General features: G+C 50.2%; 3 protein-coding genes across 3 annotated transcripts; all 3 read left to right on the top strand.

Moving 5' to 3' along the window:
• The first annotated feature begins 357 nt into the window (after positions 1-357).
• MIURF (mitochondrial elongation factor 1 upstream open reading frame) lies at positions 358-644 on the top strand. Its single transcript, XM_088531859.1, has one exon. It carries the CDS (start codon positions 399-401, stop codon positions 609-611), a length of 213 nt encoding a protein of 70 aa, XP_088387985.1. The 5' UTR covers positions 358-398; the 3' UTR covers positions 612-644.
• Positions 645-710: 66 nt separating this feature from the next.
• Positions 711-6,534, top strand: MIEF1 (mitochondrial elongation factor 1). Its single transcript, XM_088531858.1, has 5 exons — positions 711-757; positions 1,873-2,021; positions 2,113-2,293; positions 4,321-4,583; positions 5,650-6,534. The coding sequence occupies exons 2-5, from the start codon at positions 1,878-1,880 to the stop codon at positions 6,454-6,456; spliced, it is 1,395 nt and encodes a 464-aa protein (XP_088387984.1). The 5' UTR covers positions 711-757; positions 1,873-1,877; the 3' UTR covers positions 6,457-6,534.
• A 13,165-nt stretch (positions 6,535-19,699) lies between these two features.
• On the top strand, positions 19,700-22,553 carry ATF4 (activating transcription factor 4). Its single transcript, XM_010220099.2, has 3 exons — positions 19,700-19,900; positions 21,055-21,369; positions 21,612-22,553. Exons 2-3 carry the CDS (start codon positions 21,153-21,155, stop codon positions 22,460-22,462), a joined length of 1,068 nt encoding a protein of 355 aa, XP_010218401.2. The 5' UTR covers positions 19,700-19,900; positions 21,055-21,152; the 3' UTR covers positions 22,463-22,553.

Raw genomic sequence — 22,553 nt, 5'->3', positions numbered from 1 at the left:
GCCAGGGGGCGCTGCCGCGGCGGGAGGGCGCCTCCCGCTCGCCGTCCGGCCGGAAGGGGGAGACAGCGCCGCGCCGCGCAGGGAGGGCGGTGAGGGCGGAAGTGCTGCGCGCCACGGCGTCCGCGACCGGCGCGCTGATTGGAGGCGGTGCCGGGTCGCGACCCGGAAGCGGTGGCGCGGCCATGTTGCCGGGTGACCCCCGGAGCGGCGCGGGTCCCGCTGAGGGGACGGGGCTGCCGTGAGGGGCCTAGAGGCGCCCCCGCCCCGGTGAGTGCGAGGCGGCCGCGCGCGGCACCGGCGCCGCTTCCCCCCTGCCTCCCTCCCGCACGGCTCGGCCGTTACCGCCGTTACCCCGCCGTTACCGGCCGTTGCCCCGGCTCCCCTCAGGGTGCTTCCCCATGGCCGCCTGGTCGCGGGAGGCCGTGCTAAGCCTCTACCGGGCCCTGCTGCGCCGGGGCCGCGCGCTGCGCTACACCGACCGCGACTTCTACGTGGCCTCCATCCGCCGCGAGTTCCGTAGGCAGCAGGCGCTGGAGCGGCCCGAGGACAAGGAGAGGCAGCTGGCGAAGGGCCTGGCCTTCCTGCGCAGCGAGCTCGGCGGCCTGCGCTAGGGGCCTTTTCCCGTGCAGGCTCCTTTCTTCTCCTCCCCGAACCCCAACGCGGCCGCCGATGGTTGGTGCTCCCTGCCCGCTGCTGCCTTGGAGAAACTGGGACGGAGGTGCCCTCCTGCCCCCCGCACAAATGCATTAGGCCACAGGTAGGTCATCCCCAATGGCAGAACCATTAGGCCAGTGTTATTTTCCGCCTATCAGTCACAGGTAGCGGCATCCCCCAGTTGTCCAGGCAGGAATCTTCTTTTTTTGGAATGTAACTGGGTCATGGAGCAGTAAAAAAGTTGCTTTAAACTGCCAAAATCAGGCAGGCGCTGAACCTTTACCTGGCTTCAAAGTCAACCTAGAAAGCTGACCTTGACTCCAGTTACACAAGTTTCACGGTGTTTTCATTATTTCACGGAGGACCCACCTGCAGGTGCAGTAATGGAAAACTTTGCTTTATAGGTGTTGTTGGCCAGGGAAGCTCTTTGATTGTAAATATTGAGATCAGAGGCTAAATAGAAATTGAAAGTGTAAACTTAAGCAAACACAAACATTGCTTCATATTATACATGACCCATTTGAGAGTCAAACTCACCAGTTTGCAGGTAGGACTGCAATAGGTGACTGGTGAAAGCGAGGAGGTTGTTCCCTTTGTGGCTTAGTGTGGTCTCTAATGTTGATTCTTGGGTGTTTTAGAGGTCCTGGTCCATCCACTTCCACGTTCAAATCTGTGCTGAGGCTCCCTGCCTGCTCCTAGGAAGATCCTGATTTTTCATGGTTAAGCACCAAATAGTTTCTGCCTTGCCTTGTCTGAGAACAAAATTACACACTTTAGATTGAGAAAGAGAAAATAAAATGGTATAAAAGAAACCATGGTCTGACTGAAGAGCACTAGCTAAAAGGAAAAGGCACAAACAGTAATATAAGTTTGCAATAAAATTCTATATATTATGTATATTATATATCCTATATATATATTTACTGAAGTAAATTTTACCTTTTTTTTTTTAAAGCAGAAGGGGACTGCACAAGAAAAACTACTTAAGTGATTACTGGTCAAGCAAAATTGGGGTGTCTCCCTCAGGTCTTAAACAGAGCTGGGGGCAAAGAAACGCAGCCGCTGCGAGCGTGGTCAGTGCGGTCCCTCTGGCGTTTCCAGCAACAGCAGCCCGCGGGTGTAGGGTGATTAACTGAAGAGGTTGTGGGGCCAGGCGGTCCCTTGGCGCAGCTGCGCGCGGGGCGACCGTGCTGACGGCCCGTTCCGCGCTCCCCGCAGGTGCCATGGCGGGCGCCGGGCCGCGCAAGGGCAAGAAGGACGACAATGGCATCGGCACGGCCATCGACTTCGTGCTGTCCAACGCGCGGCTCGTGCTGGGCGTGGGCGGCGCGGCCGTGCTGGGCATCGCCACGCTGGCCGTCAAACGGGTGAGCTGGGGCTCGCGGGGCGCCGTGCGGCACGGCCGCTCGCGTTGGGGGGAAGGGGGGCGCTAACCCAGCCGTGCTGCTCTTGCTCCAGATGTACGACCGGGCCATCAGCGCGCCCAGCAGCCCGACCCGCTTGAGCCAGTCCGGAAAGAGGAGCTGGGAAGAGCCCAGCTGGCTGGGAGCCTCCTCGCGGTTGCTGAGCCAGGACATGAAGACAAACCTGAGTCGCTCCCTGCAGACCCTTCCCACTGATGCTTCGGCCGCAGACCCAGGTGAGGAGCAGCCATTCCTGCCCTTCCTGCATGGCACGCTCGTAGCCAGGCCCATAAACCCTGCGGTCATTTAAAGGTAGGTAGGGAAAGAGAACGTCCTGTCCAGCCCAGTGGTTTTTGTGTGGAGGGGCCTGAGGGTTAAATAGGTTTCCTGATACGTTACAGACTTCTGGTTCTTGAATTTATCAGGAGTAATAATCACCTGTTCACGTTCTTCATGCTTCTCAGGACTTTATAGGCTTCAGTTTTATTCTTCCAGTCATTTCCCTTTCAAGTTGAATAGTTACTTTTGCAAACTCTAGTCTTAAAAGACCGTTCCACACCTTTGAGTATCCCTGTTGCCTCTTTGGGCTGCTCCAGTTCCTCTGTGCTTTTAAGAGAGGAAGTTGTGAATATGCAGCAATTTACACGTGGTGGTATTTTCTATTTTGTATATCAATTACCTAAAAATTTTTGTAAGTTTGCTTGCCTTTCTGTAGCAAGTTCAGTGTTGCTTGTCAGTGAGCTTCTGTCTTCACCAAGTTCTAAATTGTGATTTGAAGTCTTCCTTCTCAGTGGGGTAACAAGTAATTTAGAGTCCATCGGCGAGGTTTATTTATTTATTTATTTGTTTATTTCTCCCAGGTTTAACTTTTCATCCCTCAGTCACTTTGTAAGATTGGTGACCTTTTCAGCTGAGTGATTTTGAACCTGAAAAATAAGCATCAAGCTTTAACTTGGTTTCCAGGCACCTACAGGAAAGTCATCTTCAGGATGGCAATGGCTTTCCTGTTGAAGAAGCATTAAATAACTAGACAGCAGAGTTAAAGAGGGTCTGGGTCGGTCATTTGATGGGATTCCCAAGTGATGGGCAGTGAGATAGGCACTTATGTCTTGCATACATGTCTTAAAAATAAATGAAAACTTAAAATTGAAGAAGTTGTTTCACAAATGGTCATTGAAGTCTGGTTTCCTGTGGCTTTACGCGAACCCCCATATCTGCCCCAGGAGGCCTCAGTGGGATGAGCAGAAGGAGCTGCTGAGGTTGGGTGAGATAGATCCACGTGCTGCCCATTTGGCCATTCTGTCTGTGTTGCATGGCCAGGTGCCTGCTGTTGGAGAAAGGTGGAATAGCTGATGGGCTTAATGGTGCCACTGGGTTGTGGTGTCTCCCCTGTCATCCTACTGCTACGGTTCCACAGCCCTTCCAAAGACTTAGGATCTCTTAGGTCTGAAATTTTCCCTTAATTCTTGCTAATCATTTTTGAAACTCTCTAGGTCAAGGACAGGAGAAATCTGAAAGGTAGATGGGAAGCAGAGACTCATTTCTGTAAGGAACAGTTCTGAAAAAAAAAACAGAATTTAGAGAAAATCTGTGCAGGTTAGACGTTGCTTAACAGTGCCAACAGTAGCATAGAGCATTTGTATCACTGCCTTTTGCCTGCGCTCTCTTCTCTTTGACCGATGAAATTTTGAGAGAGGTTTTTGCACCGAGGTCTCTCAGCTTCCGATCGTGATAGGTGTTGGTCATAGTTGCAGCAGCTACTTCAATTCTAAATGGCATGACTTTCTCTCTCACATCCTAGTCAGGAGTGGGCTTTGCTGATATTTTTTTTAAGTACACATACACACACACACACACACACACACGTATGTATATAATTAAAAACTTAAGGAGATAGCGATGGTTGTTCAAGGATGCTTTATCCCCCACTCAGGCATCTTGTTAAAAGCAGCTGGTCTGCTAATGGTGCTGAATTTTTGATGAACTTTAACTCAAATACTGCCACCTTAGCCAATAAAATATTTCTTGTGCAAGATGAGAGCATTAGTCTTGTTCTGAATAAAATCCAGATCTAGTAACTTACTTTCATCCTCCTTGATTCCTCCTTAGCGGTTTCTTTTGAAGCTTCTCGGCCTTTCTTTTTTGAATGGTACATGGGTAAAGCATGTGAAATGTCTGCTAAAAGCTTCCTGAGGTGCAATTCCATGCAGCTGTTTTCCTGCTGAAAAACGAGCTGCTCAGCAGTCTTCCTTCTGTCTTGCAGACTTTTTCCGACCCACGAAGCCCAAGCCATCTGCCAAAAGGAGTCAAATGGAACTGAAAAAATCCCGCCTCCGTTTGTCTCTGCAAGAAAAGCTCTTTGCCTATTATAGGAGGCAGGTAGCGATCCCAGCAGATGAGCAGGCCCGGGCCAAGCAAGCAGCCGTGGATATTTGTGCCGAGCTGCGCAGCTTCCTGCGCGCCAAGCTGCCGGACATGCCCCTGCGTGACATGTACCTCAGCGGCAGCCTCTACGATGATCTGCAGGTAACTCCTGGCGCCGCGTGACGGGTCATTATCCAGCGGACTCACTAGGCAGGGGCATTTCTGGCTTCTCCGCTGGCAGTGCTGTCTCAGCACAACATTCCTCTCTAATAAGGCTCCTGGCATCGCGTTGCGCGACGTGGAGCCAAGCGTTGGTGTCTGCAGTACTTCTCTCAACAGGCATGACCAGGTGGTTCTGGCCTGTCGGTAAAAGCTTTGGCTTTTTGTGCTTTTATCATCTCAGACCCTTCTTTCCTTTCTCTCTTTCCCTCCCTTTAGCTGTGTTTTTCTTGCTAGCTCTATTTTTTTCTCTGTCTCTTTCATCTTCTTCCAAATGTACAGCATTCCCTTAGGACTCCTGTGTATTTCTGTAGGTCTTCCCTACTTTTTTTTTTTTTAAATGCATGACAGACGTGGATTGGACAGCAGTCCCTGCTGCATATGTCCCTGATGGAAAGATGCCCATGGCTATAGTGAGTGATTCAGAGGCACGCTTTTTGGGTTGAGTCAGAGCTCTAGAATGGAGCGACGAACGTCAAGTGAAACTTCGATCTGGGGTCTTAATCACATTGGTGAAAAGGGACCTTTCATGACCTTTTCCACACAATGTGGCAGGCCGGGTGAGGACAGTGCCAAGCTGTAACAGGATAATTAAACCATGGCAACATAAGCTAGGCTAGAAATTTAATACTCTCCTGTTTTAAATTATCCACTGTTGCCCTGGGCCAGCTGCATCTTGCATCCAAGGAGTAGCCTCAGAGCAGTAGGGGGGAAATGATTCTTGTATGTACAATCCATGTCAGGTCCTTTAAGTATTTGAAGATCTCTATGTAGCAAGTGGCATAAAAGCACTGTCTTGTGTTATGCTGCTGATTTTTTCCACTGAAGCTGGGAAATGGTCCTTCAGATGATGGGAGGGAGGCTGTGAATCCCACGCAGAGAGGAGAATGAGACAGCTGAATACTTCCTGCAAGTCCCTTTGAACAGAAGGCTGTCTAGAGGTGGTGGGGAAAAGAATGAGTGTGCTGGGAGAGACCTGCTCCTGACCTGTTTTTCTCCCTTGTGAAAGGTAGTGACAGCCGACCACAGCCAGCTTATTGTGCCTCTGATGCTGGAGCAGAACCTGTGGTCATGCATCCCTGGGGAGGACACTATCATGAACATCCCTGGCTTCTACTTGGTGCGTCGGGAAAACCCCGAGTACTTTCCCCGTGGGAGCAGCTACTGGGACCGCTGTGTGGTGGGGGGCTACCTTTCCCCCAAAGCTGTAGCAGACACCTTTGAGAAAGTCGTAGCTGGCTCCATCAACTGGCCAGCAATTGGGACTCTCTTGGATTATGTGATCCGTCCAGCAGCTCCTCCAGGAGATTTGACACTGGAGGTCCAGTATGATCCAGAACGGCATCTTTTCATTGACTTCCTACCCTCCCTGACGCTGGGTGACATCATCCTTGTGGCCAAACCCCATCGCCTGGCCCGGAATGACAATCTGTGGCGACTGAGCCTGCGGCCGGCGGAGACCGCCCGCCTGCGGGCCCTGGACCAGGGTGATGCCGGCTGCCGGTGCGTGTGCCTCAAGATCTTCAAAGCAGTGTGCAAGTCGAACCCGGCGCTGGGCCACCTCACTGCCAGCCAGCTCACCAATGTCATTCTGCACCTCTCCGAAGAGGAGTCCAACTGGTCCCAGGACGTGCTGGCCGACCGCTTCTTGCAGGCGCTGAAAGGACTGATCCGCTACTTGGAGGCGGGTGTCCTCCCCAGTGCTCTGAACCCCAAGGTGAACTTGTTTTCGGAGCTCACCCCAGAAGAGGTGGATGAGCTGGGCTACACCCTCTATAGCTCTCTCTCAGAGCCAGAGGTCTTGCTACAGACGTAACGGGGCCTTCCTGGGGGAAGGTCTGGGTGTTTAGCCAACGTGGACTTCGATTACTGCGAAATATGTCTCCTCCACTTCTCTCTGTCTCCTTTTGGCTCTTTATTATTTCCTGCTGTGGAGCTGCTGCTCCCACTGGATTTCTTGGTGCTACTGGTCCATTTCCACCATTTTTGTTGCAGCAGGTACCTGTTAGCTAGGGAAAAGAGGATAAAGCTGCAGCTATAAATCCTTGGATAAATTCTGATGATATTTAAGCGTCTACCAGAAAAACACTATGCACTTCTTTCTCCTGTAATAAACTTACTCCAGTGAATTGAAGCAGTTTTGGTCTGGAGAAGGTGGAACTGGGCCGGTGAATCCAGTGATGATTTTAGCAGACTTGTGTTCAGGTCCTTTCATTTCTTCCTGTCTGATGTTATCCCCATGTTTCTTTGTCTGTCCTATTCCACCCTGCTTCTTTTCCCTCTTTTTGTCCCTCTAGCCCAGAGGTGCAGCCTGAATGAGATATTTTGGATAGGGCTGTTTGTTGTATTTCTGAATGAAATCTGAATAATGATTATAGTGACAGTTTTTGAGTTTGGAAGAGGAGAATGTGTGTGCCCATGGCCCCTGCTCCTACAGAACCTCATAGCTGGGTTGAGGAGTGATGTCCAGCCTGCTGCAACACAGCCATCAGTATGAGCAATTCTCCCTGAAGCTGTTGCAAGGAGTCTTGGAAGAAACTTCTGAGGTCTGGCTGTGCAATGAGGTTCAAGGAGCAGGGCTTGCCATTCCTGCCAAGCCAGACCTGTTAGGTATTGCTGGTGGGAATGGCCCTGGGAATGGAGAAGAGGGCGGCTCTTCAGAGGCGTCTCTCTGGCCTGGAGGAAGAGAGGCTGATTTCGGGGGAGGGCTGGGAGACACGCATGGGAACAGAATTATGTTTTCATCTTTTCTGTGAGAGCGTATGGCTGCTCTGGTTTGGGGGAGGAGGAAGCAGGTCTGTGTGCCCCAAAGGGTTTTACAGGGTGCCAGATTCTCATGAGTACAGGGCAGTGAAGCCAATAGGGCTGTGCTGGTGTCATCAGTGAGTTTCTGACCCACACGCAGGAATTGGTGCACACAGGCAGTGGTGGCGTTTAGGAAGAAGCTACCCTCCCCGTCTGCTTTCGGTGTCTCTTGGCCACCCTACTCTGGTCACCTTACTCCAGTCACCTCTGAAGCTTTTCTCCCCCCTTCCTCATTGCCATGTGCTGGCTTTCCAGCATTCTTGGTTTGCAATTACTATCAGAAAGCTGGGGAGGGCTCTCCTTCCTCTTCTCTCTGGTCAGACCCATCAGTAATGCACTTCTGCTGACTCCTGATCCCTAATCCTCTCACACTGCCCTCCCTTGACTGTCCTTCCACCTGCTGTTGGAGCACGGTGTGGTTTTGAGGGAGAGCCACAGCACGGCCAGCACGTCGCACACGGGACTCCGTGTCCTCGGTGTTCAGCCTCGTGGCCTCCTGCCTTCAGGAGCGGGGCAGAGTGGTGCCCTGCCTCTGGGGCTCTGCACCTCTCAAATGACAGCAGAGCCATCGCTAGAGAATCCTAACAGCCTTTCCCCATCTTTAGCACCTTCCTTTGCTGTCAAGTCTTTCTTGCCACGCAAATCAAGGGGGTTGTGCAGGAGCGGAGGCTGGAGAGAGCAGACACCCTTGGCCTTCCCTTATCCTCTGGATTTACTCCCCTTTGGCAGGAGAATTTCAGGGTGTGTTTCAGAAGTGGAACAGCAGAGTCTTTATCCCTTGTTTTTGTTTTAGAGGCAGTGCAGGTGAGACGAGGGAGGGCACATTTTTCTCAGACAATCCGTCCATTTTAGCAAGTGCATCAGATAGTATTCTGTATACAGTGATAACACAGTGTTGCATTTTAAATTATTTAATCCTTAGGGTACTACCAGATGCATAATTTGAAGTTTGTGTGTGTAAATAGTCTGTAGTCTCTAAAAGGTTAACAGAGATTCTGTTTGTAAGATTTTGTGTTTTGTAAGTTTTTGCAGCAGTCAGTGTTGGGTCTGTTGTTGATCGCTCTCACTCTAGTTCCTGGGATTTTTTCCTCCTTCCTTTCCCTGTCCTTCACTGCCTTTCTGATGTCAGCCTTCCTACCCTAAAAGCAGACAGGTGAGATTTGGGGAAATTCCCCTCTCTTCTAATTACTTGAAGGTCAACAAAAATATTAAAATATCGAGGTTGTCAGGAGTTCCCCACAGATTCATTTCTTCAGTGAGATCTCACCCTTTGCTTGGTGCTGAGTGCGATACTGTGGTCTTCACACAGAACTGAGCAGCAACGCGGTCTGGAGCGATCAAAACACAAGATCAACACAAGAAAGGTGAGACACAAGCAGGAGGAAGACAGCGTCTGATTTAGCTTCAGAACATTTGCCACACACACATATCTGTACATAGAACTTTTTACATGAATACTTTTTCTTCTTCCTGGCAACCTAATGACTTAATATTTGATGGCCATTTCTTGTTGCTGCTATTGAGCTGAATTTGTGTATCAAACAGAGACTGCAGCTGCCTTTTTGCCTTTCCTGTAGACTTTGCTCCACTGCAATCATTTCTTCTCTTCATTTTTCTCCTCTTCCTGAGCTAGCCACAAGCTCCCTTGCAGATGTTCTCTTCCTACAGGCAGCCCCCACGGTGGGCAATAACTGCCCTGGCAGTGGCAGTCTCAGCAAAGGCCAAAGATGTAATAGGTCACAGGGATGCTGCGTCTGTGAGTGTTTCAAGAGCAGAGCCTGACAGAGGCGATGAAGAAGGAGCAGGGCAAGTATGCAGGAAATCTGCACTAATGTTGTACCCAGCCTGGGGTCTAACAGATTTGGGGAGAATCTTTTGAACCGGCACCTTTCCATGATAAGACGCAGGGCGGCGTGTGTTGACGTACAGCCAGGAAGGCTGCTTTGTGTTCCCTGTGGGCAGGCTCCTTCCTAGCCCCAGCTGGGAGTGCAGAGCAGAGGGGCCTAACGCTGAATGTGAGAAGGGCAGCTCGCAGCAGAGCGGCTTGGAGACGAGTGATTGTAACGGGCCCGGAGCTCGCGCGGGCTGTTTGCTCTCTGGGATCCAAAAGCTCCTTGGTGTGTCGTGCTGTGTCTTGGCTCACACAGCTTCCCCTCAGATTGTCGTCTTGCTGCCCTCAACTGTGGGGTAAGGACCAACTTGCTCAGCAGCGGCTTGTCACCACTGCTGAGCCCAGCTGTTAACCTTTGAAGTCCAGTGGATTTCTTTTTAAGGATCTAGAAGCAATTATGGAAGCAAGAGGCTGCCCTCTGCCTCCCGGCAAGCTACCCTCACTCTAAGCATGTGGGTACTCGCAGTGTGGAGTGAGGAGATGATGCCCATCTGTCCCAGGCCCGGAGGCCGTGGATTTGTAAAAGGGGAAAGTCTAGTGCATGGTCTGTGACAGAGTGCGTGGAATTCTGAAATAAAATAACTTTACACAGTGACCTGGCTCTCTCTGATGGGTTTATAAGCAAAGGAGCGTCTCTGAGTGCTGTCTCTGCGCCAGGGAGGGCCCTCACCTCTGTGCTGACACAATTTTGCACCACAGCGGTGCCCGGTGGGGACCATTGTGGATTCACTGCCTTCCCCTCGTGGCTGAGGGTGCTCAACACTCCGCAACCTGCCGTGAGAGGACAACCGGCTCGGCCCTGCGCCCGAGTCACAAGGTGCTGCCCTGTGGTTGCGGAGCGGGGCCTCCCACCCTGAACCGCGTGTCGAGGCACAGGCCGCCTTTCGTGTGGTTCCCCAGGCTTCACAGGCCTCTGCCTCTTTTAATCTTCACTTTCCTGCTCAGGCTCCCTCGCCCTTGTTCAATGACCCAGTTGTTCCTACATGCCTGTCCACTCCCGTCCCAAACATGCTCCTGTCTTATCCCAGCATCAGCCGTGGGGCATGAGGAAGCCACTGTGCCATCAGCATGTGTGATCACACTCATCACACAGGTTCTTCACCTATGCCCCAGGCCCAGGCGCCTACTTGGGAAAGAGCGGGGGAAGTGTTGGCTGTAAAGAGATGCCACTTTGCAGGGATTCTGGCTCCTTAAATTCTGGAAAAACACACTAGGATGAAGACCCTGTCCTGTAAGCCTGGCCTTAAATAAGTAATTAATGTTTAACTACTTGGGGGATATGTTATAATTGGAAAGGGAGTTCACATATCTTAAAAAAAAAAAGTTTCATGATACTATTTTTATTTCCTTAATCTGTTCTGCAGTGAAAACAGATCAGGTGAGGTCAAACCTATTTTGTGTCACTTGCACTATTACAGGAATAGCTAAAACCAAGATGCTTGGTGGAATCAGTGCCAGCTGTGACTCCCTCAGGTAAGCGCCCCTAGAAGGCCTGGAGCTTGCAGTACCTGTTCAATGCACGCAGAAGCCTGCGCCTTTGTGTGGAAGCTGCCCCAGCTTGAACGGCGAGGAAAGATCAAAAGATCTCCCGTGTTTGTTTAATGTAAAGAAGAAATTACTGAGGGGGAGGCAGGGCAATTACTCCAAGTATGCAAAAGGTGGCTGCAAAGGAGCACGGCATAAATGGCTCTCCAGGCTGTGAAGACTCAGCTTGTCTTTTGTTCTTAGCCTAAGGAGCAACCGGCTTAGCGGGGTAATGAATCTGGGGAGAAGTAAAATACTTTGCACATGTTGCTGTACAACCTCAGTCCTTTCCTGGGAATGAATGCAGCCAACCTTAGATTTTATGTGCTTGTTCTTGCATCTCTTCATTTTAAAAGGAAAAATAAAAAATTCAGACTGGTTGTTCTGTAAATGAATCTTTTCCAGGGAAAAGAGGGTGACTATACCTGAACTTTTAGAATATCGTGCTGAAGTGCTGAACAGCATGATGCACGTCTTCTGTCTATTCACAACACTTGATCACCTCTGTGCTTTTTCTACAATTTGTTTTAATATTCTAAACCAGAAGAGCTTCAAGCAGTGGCTGCTTTTTTAGTCACATGGAAAAATGAGGAGCTTCTTCCAAACGAGAAGTTTCTCTTCCAAATAAGATAAAATGTGTTGGCCAGCTACCCACACTAGGTGTGATTCAATGGCTCCAGCTTGGGTTACTGAATCTGGGACTGGATCTTGAAATGTTGAGACTTAACTCACAGATGCAGCAGGAAAGAAATGTGAGGCTCTCCCTCTTCCCAGTAAAATGCACCATTGGTTTCTATCCTAAGAGGTTGCAGGCTAGATACTTGGGTAACTATTTGGGGTATCTGGACTTTATCTCCTCTATCCCTGTTAAGTTGATCTTTATGGCGTGGGTGATACAAGAAATATTGCCCCCCTCCTTTTCTTTTTTTTGGTTGGGAGGGAGTGAGTAGGGTATTCAAAACCTTTAAATAGCACTCATGGAACAAATATGTCCTCTGCAGAATCAGGGATAGCACAGTATAAAAGTTTAATGAGCAAACGCTGAGCAGGGCTGCATTATTCACAACTGACAGAGCCAGAAGTGTGGTGGTGAGCAGGCTAATAATATCCTTATAGTACGCGATCCCGTGGAATAATCTTGAAAATGCTAAGTCAAAAGAGAGTGGTCAGACCGAAGGGTGAGGCAGGAAAGATCTGAAACGATTCCCCTACATAGAAAGTGTGCCTGTCATTTTACTAATAGTAGGAGAGGAGGAGAAATACCTTGGTTTACGAAATTCACACTTCTCAAGAGCTTTCCTAAGTGCTCATACAGGAGTCAGTTTTGAACAAAATCACTTTAAGCACATTAAAAAGTCAGATTGATTTTTGTTTTGCTGCCCTGGTTCAATTTCCCTGGCTCCAGTGGCTAAGTAGCTCTTTGATCTATCTATTAAGCCGCGGCGCTAAGTTTCTCAGGGGAAATATATATGTATCAGTTCTAACCACATTCTTCATGAAGAGCCCTCTCCATACAAATAATGGGCAAAAGCTGTTGTTTGCTTGGGTTCTGTTTACTGGTTTGGGACCTTTGTTTTTTTCAGGCAACAGCTCCCTTAACTTCGGCACAAGCCTGGCCCTTTCCCTGCCTCTCAGCCTTCTCACCGTGGTGGAACAGCCCCCGTTCCAGGGAAGCAGCGGGGATATATTGTCCCATTAGACTCCCCATTACAATGATCCCAGTCCTATAAGACACTCTTGTCTCATTTTGCTTGGCATTGCAAAGGACGGAGATGTAACAGGCAACAGATACAAGGACGTAGGTGACAAATGATGGACAGCATTGGCTCTTTACCTGTCCCATGACAGACATTACTTCAAAGCTGCTAATGCTCTAGCAGGCTCCTTACTCCCTTGAAAGGCAGGAAGCAATCATTGCTCAAAGCAGTATGTCAAAGAAACATTTTTTCCTTCAAATTCGTGAATTTATGTAGCAGAGAAGATAGTTATGGCCTTGGACACAATAACTACTCTCACTTATCTAAATAATACTATTGAATTATGTGCAGGCTTCTGGTTGTTTATAGCAGTGGTGATATTGCTATCAGAGAGCCTGAAATATGTTGAAGCAAAGGTAATAAATGATGCAGTAATCCCACAGGCCACGGAGCCGCAGCTCTCACGTTGCTTGTTAGGATGCTGGCAGGGATCCCAGCTTCCTGGCATTCAGCTGCAACATGGGTTTTGCTGAGGCGAGCGCATGACCAAGGCACAAACTTTCCCTCCTTTCCCAAATCATGGCCTGTGGCCAGGAGGTGCAGCAAGCACCGAGCCCTGTGTCTTTTCCAGATCAATTAGTGATCTGCATTAAGAATGGTCTTTTTTTTTTTTAATGTCATTTCTATTAATATGGACATTAGAAAAGAATGTTTAAAACAACAACAAAGATCCATCTCCAGTCCTTCATTTTGCACTGCGAAGGCAGATGCTTGGTGGCACTGCCATAGTGGACACTCAAGCCTGATGGTCTGGTCATGTTTGGCCTGGGACAGACTCACTCCTTTCGTGCTCAGATATTGCCTGCCCTATCCAGGGCAGACCCGTGTCCCTGGTAAGTGCTCAGCAGGCAAGTCCATCTCTCTGGGACTGTGAGACTCCACTGTATGGCCCAAATGTTACCTGCCTGAACAGAGACTGCTTTGTCTGAGACCCACAGGAGATAGCCAGTCCAGGAGAAGGTCTCAGCAAGGTCTCCTCAAGGGTACTCTGAAGAGCACCAAAAAAGAGGTGTCCAGAAATAACCATCAACAGAGGAGGGGCTCTTTGTCTGGTTCCTCAGACAGTTCTGGCTTTAAGTCTCAATACCCCCTGTCTCCACAGTTGAGAACAGAAACCTCCTGTTACCGAACAGTGGCATGAGTAAGAAGGCAGTGCGTAGAGAAGTCACGGCACCTGGTCAATACAGTATTTTGGTCATGTAGTCTCCTTTGAGGACTACTATCTGGTCTGCCTATGGCCAGCCCCCCGTCACACATCTGGAAAGGTTCACAGCCCATCCGTGCAGGCTGCCAGCCCATGCTGGAGCATGGAGCAAAGAGCTGTCTCAACGTCTTTTGAAAGGAACCTCTTTGCTTTCAGTCCAGCACCCTTTGCCAGCTCTCCAAATGCAGTGACCTTGGAAAGGAAGATGAAATAGCTCAGGAAAAAGATATAAACTCAGTGATATTCTGTCCACCAGGAATTTCTTCCTTCTCCCACCTTAAGGAGGATATAATGAAAGAGATCAAAGTCTGCTGCTAAATCCCAGCCATTAGAGCTGGGATGCTTCTCCATGGGGAATGCCCATCAGTGGGCATCAGCTGCTGCCCATTGGAGGGGAGAAATATTACTAAATACCTCCCCCAGACGTCAAATACGCTTGTGTCCACGAGGCTCTCAGCTCTTTACCAGCCACAGCAGTGAAGGGATAGAGCAAAGGACAGCGGGCTCAGGCCAGTGAACCTGCCTGGGCACAAGGCCTCGGTGCTGCTCCTGCAAGGTGGTCTGCAGTGTCCCCGAGCACCCTGCAGAGCTCCAGCTGTGATTTACACCCAGATGAGATGCAGGGCTTCACCTAAACTACCCGCTTTGTTCACGTTCCTGCCGAGGCTACATGCCCGCACCAGGAAACACTGCATGCACAAGGTATTTCCAGGACCGGTTTTACGTCATTAATAGGATCTACCCTTTTACAGTCTTTGTTTTGGAGCACACACCTCCCTACTGAAGAGAGAAACTCCTTCACACAAGGGCAAACAACTTTTTTTCCGGGTGCTTAAGATAAAGTTAATGTTTGTTGAACTCACAGAGCAGCGAGTCCTCATTCTGACAAATCGACAGAGCACTGAGACGCTGAAAGCCAAACCTACTTAAATGGTGAGGGACTCTTCACTCGCCCCTTGATAAAATGCTCCAGTCTCATAATCCACCATCCACACTTGCTTTTCAGGCCCCAGCTATTACAAACTTTGCACATTTAGAAAGAAAAAAAAAGTCGTATGGCTCTCCTTGATAAGGAAATGTGCGTGTGCCCTTAATAGGTCGCACGCACACACGTGATGCCAGCAGACACTGCCAGGTAAAGGTATGTGTCCTTTGATATGCACTGAACACACACACGTCTACAGTGGAGTATATATTAACTACAGCCTCCTGCAGAGCAGGTTATGGTGAGATACGTTTCTGTTCTTTCATTGCTTTAGTGACTGGAAGGTTTTTGCTTGAGTACCAAGCTGCTCCCACATTTAGGGGCTATTCTTGATGCCAAAGGAACACAAGACTGGAAGATGAGAAAGCCAAATGATTCCAGAGCACTCAGAACAAAACCAGCTCCTCTCCCTCCTGCCTTCACAAACACATTTTTTGTTGTTTTGCTAAACATCATTTTCAGTGAGTTGTAGCTGTGCTCAGGAAATTCATGCTTGGGCAAGTTGCAAGTTAAAATCGGTCTCCTCCTTAGGAGATTTGCACCGTGTTTTTACTTGTGGTAGTTGGCCGCAGATTGTCTGATTCTGACTAATGAAGCCCCCGGAGAGCTGTAGTTTACAGGCGATCAGTGTGTGCTTGGCATGCCCACATTTGTGCAGTAAGAAAAATGTGGGTGGACAAGCAGGACTGTTTCCAGATCCATCTAAAACAATTGAACTGCAAATTGCAAATGTAAATTGCAGATTTAATCATTTTTTCTTTTTTTTTAATTGCTTTAATTTCAAATGTCAGCGATATTTACATAACAGGAGGGAAACATAAGAAAGTGAGAGGGTGAGTAAGCAATGAATGATTTATTAGAGGTTCCATTTGGTGCATGAGTCCAAAACAAACAAGGCACAGCATATGGCTAACTTATTTTCTATTTGAATGTAATAAAAGATGGACGCTAATACCCCCTGCTCGATCTTTAATCATATATATTTGCTTTCAATCTCGTTTCAGACGTGAATGTCTATAAAGCAATCCCTAAAGAGCTTACAACGAGGATCTGGCAGGGAAGATCCTGCAGATACCTCCGCCTGTGCCGCATGAGGAGAGGGGCAACCAAGCGCTGAGAGTTAACCTGAAGCATAGGGTCTCTCAGGGGCTCTCCTGGGAAATTGCTCCCAATTTCTGGGTGTTTTGCCTCATTCTGCCTTTGCCTTTTCCCTGAGCACTCTGTCTCCTGCAAAAGAATCCTGTTGGCACCAGGAAATGCTGTGTTCCCTGAAGCGCAGCTGCACGGGCACTCCAGGACTGAGCAAAGATTTCGGGCTATGTTACTTTCGCCTGTTGCCTCCTGGACCCCAGTTGCGCATCCCCCTGAAATGGGCATCCCACAGGGGCCCTAGCGCCATTCCGGCTGCTCCATGGGGGCCCCGGTGCCTTTCTGGCTGCTCCATGGGGGCCCGGCAGCCCCCAGGGCCGGCCCCGGCCTTTGCGCACGCAGCGCGGACGGCGCGGGGAGACGTTGCTATGGCAACACTTACGTCCTCTCTGTCTTCCGTGTACGCAGTAACGCGCGTTTGCTTCCTGCATTAACCTTTAACAAAAATACGGCCTATACGTGGATCCCGCCCCCCCATCCTGACAGAGCAGGAGGCTGAAAGGAGGTAGCGCATTCGCTTTCCGCCTCCCGGTGGCGCCGTTTGGCCCGCGCCAGTTTTCTGCAGTGCTCCATCTACCCTGGCAGTTCGTCGCTGCCCAGCAAGGTCACTTTGGCATCGCTCCTGCGGCGAGCCTGGCTCAAGCAGCCCCTTTGCCCACAGCTGCCCCGCACTCGCGGGTACGGACAGGCCTTGCTTTGCACAGGAGCTTCCTTTGCTCACAAATGGTGCTCAGCGTAGGCAAATAGCATCAGCTGTGCAAAAGCTGGTAACATGTCAGTGGATTACTGAGCATACACATATATTAATCTTCATTCAGAAGCCTTTTTTTTTAATCATCATAGATTTGATTTTCTTCAGAGTTATCAGTCGCGTGCATGCAGTGACTGAGCCATAAATAGATTTTGCTGCAGGGGAAAAGGACACGTTTTTAAACACATGAGTTAGTGGTGGATAGCTAATAGTCTCTGCTGAGAACATACTTGCAGTTTTCTATTTATAAAAATTCCCAAAGATTGTTTTACTTGGGTGTAAAGAAGTTTCTCCTACCTCAGTCAAAAATCTTCAGCCATGAAAAATAAACCTTTGGCATAACATGGGCAAGGGGAAAGAGATGATTTGTAATGAAATTAGAAAAGCATCTTATAAAATTTTGCTACCAGAGTAATTCTGCAGTCCTTTGGGAGACAGGGAAAACACTCTCTTCACTGCATAGCTGGCTTCTGCTCAGTTGATTTCATGTTCTGGGTAGGGGACGGTTAAAACGTTTCTGCCTGGAGCTCCTAATGCAGACAAACCGCCACACACAAGATGGAAACCAGGCAGCTCGGAAGGAGGCAGATGTGGGTTAAGTTCCTCACCGCGTGTTTCATTTCTGCTTGCGTGATTCTTGCTCACACATACCCAGAGTCCTTGCACAGGAATCTATAATTATATTTTCAAGCTGAAGGACAGGGCGTGTATACTGTGTTTCCATTTATTTAGCTACCATTACAGTTTTACAATCATCATCTCCCTTAAAGGAGGGGTAGGCGGGGGATTTGAGAGCTCCCTGTAGCCAGGCAGGGCATCGGGATGCTGCCTGCCCAGCCAAACACCCACTCGGCTTTGAGGAAGGCTGCTGCATCCCCTGAATTTTGCACCGGAGCACAATCTGCCCGCTGCTTGGTGCATTTATCAGAACAGCCCTCTTAGATCACTGAAATGCTATTGTGGGGCTTTCTGGCGTTGGAGGGCATTTTTTCTCCGCCTCCTCCATTTTAATGAGTCATTCCAAAATCTGTGCTTGCTTCTAGAAAAAGAGAAGAAAAAGGCAACAACATGGAGGAAAAAAAAATACACCCTTCATCGATTGCATTCCGATTACAGATGCAGAGCAACATATTCTGATTTGTAGTGATGGTGGTAGCATCAGACTGCTAAAAGCAGAAACTGGGTCATGCCTGTCCTTTCAAATTATCAGTGAAATAATAAGCTCCAGGCACTTATGCATGTGCAAACATAGGTAAAGGCCATGGGTTTACAGAAGCACTCCCGAGGCCCTAACTGGGAAGCAGAGGAGCTTTTGGCAGAAGCAGCTGAGGGCAATTTGACCTACATGATGATGATGATGTTTGAGCAAGACAGAGTCCACCTCAGCTCCCAGAGCTGATGCTACGCTCCAAGGTTGGCAATGGGAAAAAATCAAACAAGCAAAACAAACAAAACAAAAACAAAACAAAAACCAGCAGCCATGTGAAACGGGATGGCTCTGGCACAGGGGAAAAGGCTGCAAGCAGAAATCTGCGCTATGGCAAGGGTCTGAGGGTCAAGGGACCATCCCCTTCCAGCTCACTTGAGCTGGTGTTTCACCAGTGTGAATTAAGGGGCCTAAACCAGGAGAATAATGAGCATCCCCACCACTTCTCCTGCTGGGCTAGCTAGCTGGCTCCTCAAGGGGACAGATAAGCTGTTGGGACTGTGCAGCAGGGAATGGGGTTGAGGGAAGGGATCAGGGCTGCCTTCCTTCAAAGCATCAAGCTGATTTGAGTGAGATAGAATATGGGGCTGCGCTGCAGAAACTTTCCAAGGCAATGTGGCCTTATACAGCTACATAGCATATCCATTAATGTTCACGTTAGTCTGAGTAATGTCTGTACAGAAAACCCAGAAGCAGCTGTGTTAGCATGAAACTACATGAAGAGCGGAAGTTCCCCTTCCTCAACTGGAAATAACCGAGTTCATTTTTAGCTTTTGCAGGGGTGTGAGGCACTAACAAGGCTCGTGCTTGAGGGTGCTGTGGATCCCCACGTGAAGCGCTCCAGGTCAACGCTGCACTGGAGATGCAGCAAGAGCAGCGCATGTTCCCGCACCACGTGCACTACACGGGTACAGAGGCCCAGGCACGCGGAGGCCCAGAATGGCCACAATAATCTAAGGGCTGCATCCATCCCACCAGCAGGGAGGGGAGGCCCCGGCGCCCCGCGCCAACACCTTATCTGCGGGAGCAGGAACCGGCTGGGGCTCGCTGCCTGGGTACTTCACAGGGGCGAGTCCGTGTGAGGCAGCCGTTAGCTGCAGCGTGATCTCAGCGGGGCTTTGGGCAGGGGGCACAGAGGCTGTTGGAAATGAAAGGGGGGAAAAGCGCTACCTCAGGAGGGGCAGGCAAGGCAGCCCCGGGGCCGCGGTGAGGGGCGCGGGCTGCCACAAGCAGCCCTCCCCCAGCCCGGCGCCATTTCCTCGGCCAGGTGCTCCCTCTCCCCCTCCACCCCCGGGCAGACATGCGGTTCCGTTCAGCTCCTGGCCAATGGCAGGCAAGTGTGCACGTGAAGTGCTCGCTTGCAGCCAATCAGCGCCGCGCTCCCCACGTGGCCGCATGCGCGATGCCTCCCGCCCGCGAGCACCGTCTTTGTTGGTGGGTAAGAGCCGCTCCCCGCCCCCCCCCCCCCGGCCCCCGCGGGGAGCGTCCCCGACTGCTCCGCCACGTAACGCGGCCTCGCTTGCGCGGAGGCGGGCGGAGCGCGGCCATATAGTCCCTCCGCTGGCCGCCCCGTGGCTGCCAGGGCTGGGATGACAGCTACTGCCGGTGCCTCCTGCGGCCAGAGCGCAGCCTGCCGCAAGGAGGGGGGCCGATGGAGACGGGTCGCACGCCGCCGGGCGGCGCCGAGAGGCGGTGACGGTTGGCGGAAGGACATCACTGCCGGAACTCGTTTCGCTGGGCGCTGCTCTTATAAAAAGGCGGGGCGCGGGCGGTGCCGCCTCATTGTCTGTCCGCAGTCGAAGGTGCATGTAGCAGTGGTGGTTGTGGCCGCAGCACCTGCCCGCGCGGCGCGGACCGGAGCAGCCTCCCCTCCCCTGGCCGCCATGGCTCTCTAAGGGCGGCGGGGCCAGCGGCGGCATCGGCCAGTGCAGCAGGGGCAGCAGCAGCGGCGGCGGCCTCGGCACATCCCGGCATCTGCAACCATGGCGTGAGTAGCGCGTGGGAGGAACGCTGGTTTCTCTGACATTCACCTTCAAATGCTTTGCTGGTGGAGAGAGAAATCCGTCATACCTTTAGCAATGAGCAGTATTTTTAGTGGGGAAAAGGCTCCTAGGCTATGAGGGGGAGGAGGCGAGGAGGAAAAAACCTCAAAATACCATCTGAACTGCGTCAATAAACCCCATTTTTAGTCTGTGGGGTCAGCCAGTCACAGGATGCAGTTGAAGGAAATAACGCTTACAAAGAACGAGGAGTTCCTCTGGTATATCGAATTCAGGAAAAGAGTGTTTTCAAAAGCAGTGGTGTTGGGATTTCTACTTCCTTGGATTTTTTTTTTTTGGAGGGGGGAGGGGGGCGCTCTTAGGGTTTTTTTTTTTTTTTTCCTTAACAATGTAGTGGAATGTTTTTGTAGTTGCGGGGAGAGGGGCGGAAATGGGGCATCGGAAGCATCCAACTTGCAAGAACCATATAAATGCCATATTGTGCTGTTCCCCGAGTAGATGGGGGCGATTGGTGAGGTAGCAGCAGCACTGCAGTCCTTAAATACTGAAGTGCTGAGGGGGCTCTGAGCGTCCGGAGGGCTTTCCTGTCCTGGACAGCCCCCTGAAGGCGGGGAGCGACAGGGTGAACCGCTTGCCCCCCAACCTGCCCCGTTGTATAAGCCGCGTTTTCCTCGGCGTTCCGCTGCCCTCCCGCAGTTCGCGGGTTCCGCGCTGTCCAGCGCCGGTGGAAACGTGGCAGCACACAAAATGGCGGCCAGGGGAGGGCGGCGCGATCGCGAAATGGCTGCGGTGGGTGGGCGTGGCGCTTCCCGCGCCATGCCCATATATGGGCATGAGGAAGCTGAGCCCCCCCCCCCCGCGGCCATTTCGTGCCAAGGAAGGCTTGGACATCCGTGCAGCTGGCTCTGCTGGTGGGCAGGAGCTCCAGCAAATGGAGAAGCCCCCGAGAAGGAGCTGGCATGCAAAAATGGTACTGCAGGAGGCAGCTCTGAAAATTGAGAAGTCGTGCAAGGCTGTAGTATTTCGTAACGTTTCACTGAGTCACTACTACTTAAAAGTTATATCCCTATAGAAGGGTTGAATTAAACTAATTTTAAAAATACTACATGTCACTGATGGACTCTAAATGTCATCTTTGCAGGTTTTTCAAGGCACCACACAGCAGCGTTGCTGTAATCGACGAAAACACCTTCTACTTGTCTGCATCCTTCGACATCAAAGCACTAAAAATTGACCAAGATGAGCCTCTTGAACAACGAGATGCTGTTGGGGGATTTGTTATCCCCCTTCAGCCAGCCGTGTTCGGTGGCTGAGGAAAGTCTGGGACTCCTAGATGACTACCTGGAGGTGGCCGAGCCCCTCAGTTCGCATGGGTTCTCCAGCGACAAGGCTAAGGCAGTCTCCTCCAATTGGCTCGCTGTGGACAGTTTAGGCAACACCATAGATAGCAGCCAGGGTAAGATATTTTGCAAGGTACATTTGTTTGGTAACTGCACATAATAGCAACATAACTACACATAACTATTCATGGAATAGCGGGATTACTGTTGTCTGCTGCAGTCTCTTGCAGCTACCATTAGCAATTTTTTTTCATACCACTGTAAGAACTGCAGATGACTTGGCTTCCAGATTGTTTCTAGAAGCTTGAACTGCATTTATGGCTCATGTAATGAAATGATATCTTGTTTTCCTGTACAGAGGATGCCTTCTCTGGCATGGAGTGGATGGTGGAGAAGATGGATCTGAAGGAATTCGATTTTGATGCCCTGTTAGGTATGGAAGATCTGGAAGCCACCGTCTCACCAGACGAGCTGATGGCCACGTTGGAAGACACTTGTGATCTCCTATTTAACCCTACCACCCACGAATTTCACAGCAAAGAACCTCCACTGATACCTGACCTAATCACCAATCTCCCTGAATCTCCAATTGGAGCAGATCAAATGGCCCCACTGACTTCCCTTTGGTCTTTTCCCCATTCCCCAGAGTCTCTGACTTCCAGTCCAGACCATTCATTCAGTTTAGAACTAGGTAGTGAAGTGGATGTTCTGGAAGGAGAGAGAAAACAAGAAGGCCCCACCTTTCTGGTAGTGATCACCAAGTCCGAGAAGGAGGAGGAGAACCATTCTGATGATAGTGGAATATGTATGAGCCCAGACTCCTACCTGGGAACACCCCAGCATAGTCCTAACACTGCAGTTGGATCCCCCAATGACAACCAGTTCCCTGCAGAGGCCAGTTCTGGCTCTGTGCGGTCCAAACCATATGATCATCCTGCAGAGAGGGTAGTGTCAGCAAAAGTGAAAGGAGAGAAGAAAATAGATAAGAAATTGAAAAAGATGGAGCAAAACAAGACAGCTGCCACAAGATACCGGCAGAAGAAGAGGGCAGAACAGGAAGCGCTTTCTGGGGAGTGCAGAGAGTTGGAGCAGAAGAATCAGGCCCTGAAGGAAAAAGCAGATTCCCTAAGTAAAGAAATTCAGTACTTAAAAGATCTGATTGAAGAGGTCCGCAAGGCCAAGGGTAAAAGAGCTAGAGTCCCTGAGTAGGGTAGTCAGTAGTTTTTATGTGCATGTATATAAGCTTGGTGCTGAAGCTGTGTATTACTGCCTAATAAATTATTTTATAGTAAACATGAAA

Source organism: Tinamus guttatus, unplaced genomic scaffold, assembly GCF_059628265.1.
Source record: "Tinamus guttatus ecotype Peru unplaced genomic scaffold, ASM5962826v1 Tinamus_guttatus_pri_ptg000439l, whole genome shotgun sequence".
NCBI classification, from domain to species: domain Eukaryota; kingdom Metazoa; phylum Chordata; class Aves; order Tinamiformes; family Tinamidae; genus Tinamus; species Tinamus guttatus.
Note: the sequence above shows the minus strand (reverse complement) of the source record. Positions and strands in the feature narration are given on the sequence as shown.